The following is a 7,614-nucleotide window of genomic DNA, read 5'->3' on the forward strand; positions in this document are numbered from 1 at the left end:
CGCGTTTAGCAGACTGAACCGTTGTGGAGCGGATTGGTGAGCGCTTACTGCATTGGTATAATTTTTTAAATCAGCCAATAGCAGCGAGCGCTCACAGATCCGCTCCGCAACAGTTGAGTCTGCTGAACGCGACCATTTTTAATTGATAACCTATTTATCTTTCTGCCGTAGAACAAAGAGCAATCAACGGTGGATGAAATTACGCACAACTGTACAGCTGTCCTCCGCAATGTCAAAAAAACCGCCTCTTAAACGCGAAGATTCAATTCTGAAAAGGTTTTCTACCCGACCAAGACCGAGAAGTCAAGAGACCCTCAACAACACCGAAGGCGAAGATGATACGTCCAACAGCAGTAGGAAAAAGAAAAAGAAACGATCTCGCAAGCGATCTCGCAGGTCTCGAAAATCGTCCAGAACTGTCATCAATCCGGATGAAAATGTGTACTATTACTGGCTAATGGTGGTGTCAGTGTGCGTCCTGTACAATCTCTGGGCACTAATCGTGCGTCAAAGTTTACCGGAATTGAACGAACTAGTGTACATTACTTGGTTAATGCTTGACTACTTTAGTGATGTTGTGTTTATCATGGATGTAATTGTGCAGTTTCGTACCGGTTATTTGGAGCAGGGACTCATGGTTTACGATGGATGGAAACTGGTTGGACACTATCTGTTCTCTAAGTTTTTCTTTCTGGACATATTTGCATTGACACCGCTCAATGTGTTCGGACTGGATGTCAGCAACAACCCCATATCGAGATTTCCTCGATTTCTGAAAATTTATCGACTGTACTACTTTTATTACATGGTGGAATCGCGCACAGTTTATCCGAATTTCTGGCGCGTACTGAATCTCATCCACATCCTGCTTATATTGGCGCACTGGTTTGGTTGCTTCTACTACCTGCTGAGTGAGGCTGAGGGCTTCAAAGGGGAATGGGTTTACCCGTATCGGCCCGGTAAATATTCTACCCTGGCTCGGAAATATCTTGCTTGTTTATATTGGGCCACGCTGACACTGACAACTATAGGAGATCTTCCTACGCCAGAGACCAACGCCGAGTGAGTAACATAATGATAAATCTTCGGAATAGGGGAAGCAACTCCGATCTTCTTGACCTTGACAACATATGTCAAGGTCAAGAAGATCAGAGCTGCTTCCCCTATTCCGAAGATTTACCCTTATCTTTTCTAAGTTAGTTAATAAATTTAGATGCCTAGGCATCCCGAGGCAACAACATATAGACGGAGCATGAGCTACTACTTTAGGCAAGGGAGGGCGGAATAATCGGGGCAAGACGGAAGCACTCCCACCACAGCCCAATTAGGGCAACTGAGGGCACATCGGCTTATTTCGCCGAGACTTGTTAACATTCGGCTACTTCGCCTTTTACTCTGACATATTTATCAACGGTTCTCATCCAATTCTCATCTCATATCTGTTTGGATCTGTTTACGGCATTTTACAGCAATGTTACGTTTCTAAAAATGAGTGTCTGTGTTGTTTCTGAACATATTCGAGTCACGACGAAACTAGTCATTTCAAAGGGGAATGGGTTTATCCGTATCGGCCCGGTAAATATTCTACTCTGGCTCGGAAATATCTTGCTTGTTTGTATTGGGCCACGCTGACACTGACAACTATAGGAGATCTTCCTACGCCAGAGACCAACGCCGAGTGAGTAACATAATTTGCATTCTTGAATCAACTTTGTTTGTATTTGACGGTCAGATTTATAAGCAAAGTTATGGGACACCTATGGGTTCTCCTCTATCTCCAGTTTTGGCAGATTTAGTCATGCAGGACCTTGAGAGGGAGGTGTTGGGCACATTTGATTTTCACATCCCGTTTTCACATACCCTTATCTTTTCTAAGTTAGTTTATTAATAAATTTAGATGCCTAGGCATCCCAAGGAATTAGAATCTTATTATTGTTTTGACAGAGACCAAACGAGTCGTGCTATCAGGAGCCTCGCTCGTCGGCAAACCAAGATTCTACAGTTTCAGCATAATTCTGGGTATGGGTATCGTTTCGAAATAGAAAAAAAAATAAGAGCACGCAAACTCCAATTTTAATTTTATTCACACCTAACACCCTCTTCAAATTTTAGTGCGCACTCGCACCACTAGGGAATCTCGCCTAAGAGGCCCGCTCGCTAAAAACCCCCGCCGAAGTCCGCGGCTCCGTCAACTCGTGATGCCCGTGATTGTTGGCCGCCGCCTCTCCCCGCTCAGCCTGCCACAAATACAGAAACTCACGCTGACACACATACACTGAACACACCACTATTCAGAACCTTCCTATTCTTCTGTCCCTCACGAAGATTTTCCCTTAAATCTTACCACATATCCGCTCCTAACTCTCCTTGACACCCCCTCAATTTCCCCTCTCCCAATGAATGAGCGATTCCCTCCCATCTCCCTCGACGACATTCCCACTCCCCTTTCGCCCCTTGAACCCTATTTGCCTCCCCCTAACACCACCTCCTCTTCCACTCAAACTCTCTCCCCGCCAATAACAGAACCCTATTTGCCTTACCCTAACACCACCTCCTCTTCCACACAAACTCTCTCCCCACCAATAACAGAACCCTATTTCCCTCCCCTCAACACCACCTCCTCTTCCACACAAACTCTCCTCGCCAGTGTCAGAACCTCATTTACCTCCCCCTAACACCATCTCCTTCCCCTCACAAACTCTCTTCCCCCCAGAGCGGGTGACAGAAACCCAATTACATCCCCTTAACACCACCTCCTTCCCCTCGCAAACTATCTTCCCCCCAGAGCGGGTGACAGAACTCCAATTACCTCCCTCTAACACCACCTCCTCCTGCTCACTGACTCTTCCTCCGCCAGAGCAGGTAACCATAGTGTACACGCACCGGCAGAAATGCTGTCCCTCGGCGTTCGGCGCGCGGCGCTACACACTCGTACCGAGCGCACACGTACGTGTTACTGGGAGCGCGGAGGAGGCGTGGAGCGCGGAGGGAGAAAGTAGTGGGGCGCGCTCCGATATTCTATCCTTAGCGTAAGGCGCACGATCGAGAGAGAAAGCGTAATTGGACGTGGATGCCTGCTCGCGGTGTCCTTTCGCTGTCTCACACATTTGTTACTAGTACGAGTGAGATACTCCGGTGTCTTTCGCTTGTCAATATTCATAATAATACTTTTATTACACACAAAATATTGTAATTATGCATAAAAATTTTTAAAATGTATACACTCCTATATGTATACTGATGTATACCTCCCTGGAATGACCATTCCCTTTTTTTATTCCTCTGAGCACTCTCCGACCCGTATTCCCCTGTTCTTGCCGAAGAAACCCCTCTTAATTCCTCTCTCGCTCCCTCTTCTCCCGTCCCTTACACGAACACACACACACATGACGATTTTGTATTATTTTATTTTATAGAGGCCCCCTCGCTAAGAAGGATAAAAGATAGAGTATTGTTAAGTACTACGTTAATTAACAATACGCAGGACATAGAAAATGGGACCCGCCGGAGTTCGCAGCTCCGTCAACCTTTGACTCCCCCTCGATTTCCCCTCTCCCAATGAATGAGCGATTCCCTCCCATCTCCCTCGACGACATTCCCACTCCCCCTTCGCCCCTTGAACCCTATTTGCCTCCCCCTAACACCACCTCCTCTTTCACACAAACTCTCTCCCCGCCAATAACAGAACCCTATTTGCCTTACCCTAACACCACCTCCTCTTCCACACAAACTCTCTCCCCATCAATAACAGAATCCTATTTCCCTCCCCTCAACACCACCTCCTCTTCCACACAAACTCTCTCCTCGCCAGTGTCTGAACCCTATTTACCTCCCCCTAACACCACCTCCTCCCCCTCACAAACTCTCTTCCCCCCAGAGCGGGTGACAGAACCCCAATTACATCCCCCTAACACCACCTCCTTCCCCTCGTAAACTCTCTTCCCCCCAGAGCGGGTGACAGAACCCCAATTACCTCCCTCTAACACCGCCTCCTCCTCCTCACTGACTCTTCCTCCGCCAGAGCAGGTAACCATAGTGTACCTCCCTGGAATGACCATTCCCTTTTTTGTTCCTCTGAACACTCTCCGACTCGCATTCCCCTGTTCCTGCCGCAGAAACCCTTTTGTAAAAATATGACACCTCCCTTACCGCGAGACGTCACCAAGCAATTAATATATAAACACGAGCATTGTAAACCACCATTTTTCCTTCTGAAAATCATCCAAGGTAAGAAGTTCGCTAGCTGCACGTGTGTGTTATAAGTCTAATCAGAGTCGCAGTATCGACTGATATACTGACGGATGCTGGTTATAGACGGCGTTCGAAACGAAAAGAGAGTTGCTGAGACCAGCGAGATGATTCCCGCGAAATAACCAACTCCAGTCAGCGACGGTGGTGTTGGACAAACATGACGTAAATCAACCCAGTCTGTCTATTTGTATCGTTACCAGAGAGTTCGCTAGCTGCACGTGTGTGTTACAAGTCTAATCAGAGTCGATGTATTCTTGCATCTTGATTATAATCCTAATTATAGTCCTTAATATTTTGATGCACGCACCGAAAGATGGTTTCGCGCCATAGTTATCATAAAAATTATCTAGATTTTCAGTAAATTCTTGCATATCATCATACAAGGTTGATTCGAAAAACGCTAGTGAAAAGGCTTTGATACTGCAGCTGTTTCTGCAATTACAAGACATTGAATTAAATTCATTACGTGGATAAATATTTATTGTTTAATTTAATTGACATAACAAAAAATGAATATTTTGTATAACATTTTTAAACTAATTTATTTTATACTACAGTTTTCTTATTTTTATATTATGTTAATTTTAACCTTATTTATTTTAATCTTATTTTTATAAAGTATCTTAACATATCATTACATCATTATGTTTTATTTACGTATCATATAAATTACTATCATATAAATTTCTGTTTTGTTTTTGAAGAAACAATTATTATATTTTTTCAAAATCATCACAACCCTTTCAGCAATACGATCAACAAGAGACTCGTCTGAATGAACACCACCACCATGACCACCATCAAGAAACTTCCCAACAACATCAACATGCTCCTCCACCGAAGCACCACTACGCAAGGCCAAACTCTCCCCTCTCTAGTATCCCAGGAGCGGTCACCAAACCGAAAACAACATCCACCAACATTACCACGACCAGCCTCACCAGTTCCGAAGAACCGTTCGAACAACGCCGATTCGGCGATTGCATATTTTTTGAAAAAACGTTGCCGGCTTTGACTGAGCCATATGAATCAAATTAAGACGTGATCTGGCCGTATTGCCTCTACGGCAACTACAAACAAGAATCCTCACTATACATATGTATAAAAGAAAAACACAACGCCCAGCAAACCAACCCCTCTAACAATGCCCCCACACCACGCACAGCAGATCCCACCCGCTGCGTTCCTCTCCGCCCACCACCCCTCCCCGCGAAGCCCTGATTTTGTGCGGTATATACGTGTCGTGAGGTACGTGACGCCGAACGTCGGTAGTGTGTTACTCTAGTAAGGTGCGTTCCACTTAATACCCACAACGATTGCGAAATCATTTTGTTATTTATCAAATGTCAAATAAAGAAAAACGATGCTCGTGATCGTTGCGAGTGTTAAATAGAACACAGCCATAGTAAAAACAGTGACGCCTTTCTTTAAGCAATGTAAGAGCTTGGCCGAGAAAAAATGGTCAAGCTTGATGGAAGGTACACAATGTCAGGCGCTCCATCGGTGCCGGGACCTAAACCGAGGCCTCGAGTCGTCCAAGTAACCGTCTCGTCGCAGAGCCACTGAGCCACACAGTCCGACTATATCAGATATCTTACAGCAGTCTATTCAGTTGGCCGATCGACCTTATTGCTATGGAAGCCAGTTACCTCCCTGTTTCCATAAGCCGGATCGGAAAGAGCCCTATGTGAGTACACACATTTTTTTTTTATTTTTTTTTTTTAACTAACTTGATCAGGTTATTCCTTTAATCCTTGTTCATGTGGTTATAAGATGGCCGATAGAATCAAGCTTTTGATACAAAAACGAACGTCGTTGAAATCGCAAATAACTAATTTAACAAATTTAGTCCGCCTCCAGGAGATTCCACAGGAAACTCCACCGTGGATCGTGTCGTGAGGGACCGATCGCCGCTACCTTGTCTCAGCCTCCAAGTAAGATTATATTTTTTTTTGGATTCCCTTTCTTACCCCTTTCACTTCCCCAAAAAGGAGTATGCGTATTAAATATTGTGCACGCAAACTCCAATTTTAATTTCATTCACATCTAACACCCTCTTCAAATTTTAGTGCGCACTCGCGCCACTAGGGAGTCTAAGAGGCCCCCTCGCTAAGAATCCCCGCCGGAGTCCGCGGCTTCGTCAACCCGTGATGCCCGTGATTGTTGCGCCACCGCCTCTCCCCGCTCACCCTGCCACAAATACAGAAACTCACATTGACACACACCATTATTCAGAACCTTCCTACTTTTCTGTCCCTCACGAAGATTTTACCTTAAACCTTATCACATATCTGCTCCTAACTCCCTTTGACTCTCCCTCGATTTCCCCTCTCCCAATGAATGAGCGATTCCCTCCCATCTCCCTCGACGACATTCCCACTCCCCCTCCGCCCCTTGAACCCTATTTGCCTCCCCCTAACACCACCTCTTCCACAACAAACTCTCTCCCCGCCGATAACAGAACCCTATTTGCCTTCCCCTAACACCACCTCCTCTTCCACACAAACCCTCTCCCCACCAATAACAGAACCCTATTTCCCTCCCCTCAACACCACCTCCTCTTCCACACAAACTCTCTCCTTGCCAGTGTCAGAACCCCAATTACATCCCCCTAACACCACCTCCTTCCTCTCGCAAACTCTCTTCCCCCCAAAACGGGAAACTTCAGAAACTTTGGTTTACATGATGGAAAGAAAATGTCTTCTGCAACCTTTAAACATGTTGATATTCTTTCAAAATCATCCTGTACTGCACAAAATCTTAGGTCTGATTTTTAAATTAGTCAATTAGCGAGCAATGTGTACAATCGTACATGTAGGTAACGTCGGAGCCTTCCAAAAACATAATGAAACCTCTGTTTTATTTCAGAAATTTTAACCTATCTGGCAAAAAAGGAATTAACACAGATAACATGTGTAGTGTATAAGAGTCAGCTGTGAATGTGTACAACGGGCATGACTGACGCCTCGGAGCGTGAGCGAATATGTAGCGATGAGCGCGCAGGCACTCGGGATTCAGTCGCGCTAGCGGAAGCCACGCCTGAGGCAATCGTCCGAAACCACGTTTTCATATGTACTTTATTTTGCATATATATATATATATATATAAGAAAGCCCCCTATTATGAGATAGGCGCTTAACATGAGATAGCGGCGTTTCTGCTAAACTAATAAATGCTATCTGTTGATTCTATCATGAAATTATTGCTCTTGGATTGAAAATTATTTAGTGGAAAATTCATTGTTAGATCATGCCTACAGTAATTGTAAGATAAAATTTTAGAGTTTGAATGTTTTCAAGTTTCATTGAAATAAGCCTTTAATCTTTGTTTATTATTTAATAAGTAATTATTTGGCAATAAATT

General features: G+C 44.6%; 1 protein-coding gene across 1 annotated transcript; it reads left to right on the plus strand.

Moving 5' to 3' along the window:
* Positions 1–229: 229 nt before the first annotated feature.
* LOC108778096 (cyclic nucleotide-gated cation channel alpha-3) lies at positions 230–5,289 on the plus strand. The gene is made up of 3 exons (XM_018545191.1): positions 230–1,062; positions 1,470–1,575; positions 4,999–5,289. The coding sequence occupies exons 1-3, from the start codon at positions 230–232 to the stop codon at positions 5,287–5,289; spliced, it is 1,230 nt and encodes a 409-aa protein (XP_018400693.1).
* Positions 5,290–7,614: the final 2,325 nt, after the last annotated feature.

The sequence above is a fragment of the Cyphomyrmex costatus genome, unplaced genomic scaffold, assembly GCF_001594065.2.
Source record: "Cyphomyrmex costatus isolate MS0001 unplaced genomic scaffold, Ccosl1.0 scaffold476, whole genome shotgun sequence".
In the NCBI taxonomy this organism is placed as follows: Eukaryota; Metazoa; Arthropoda; class Insecta; order Hymenoptera; family Formicidae; genus Cyphomyrmex; species Cyphomyrmex costatus.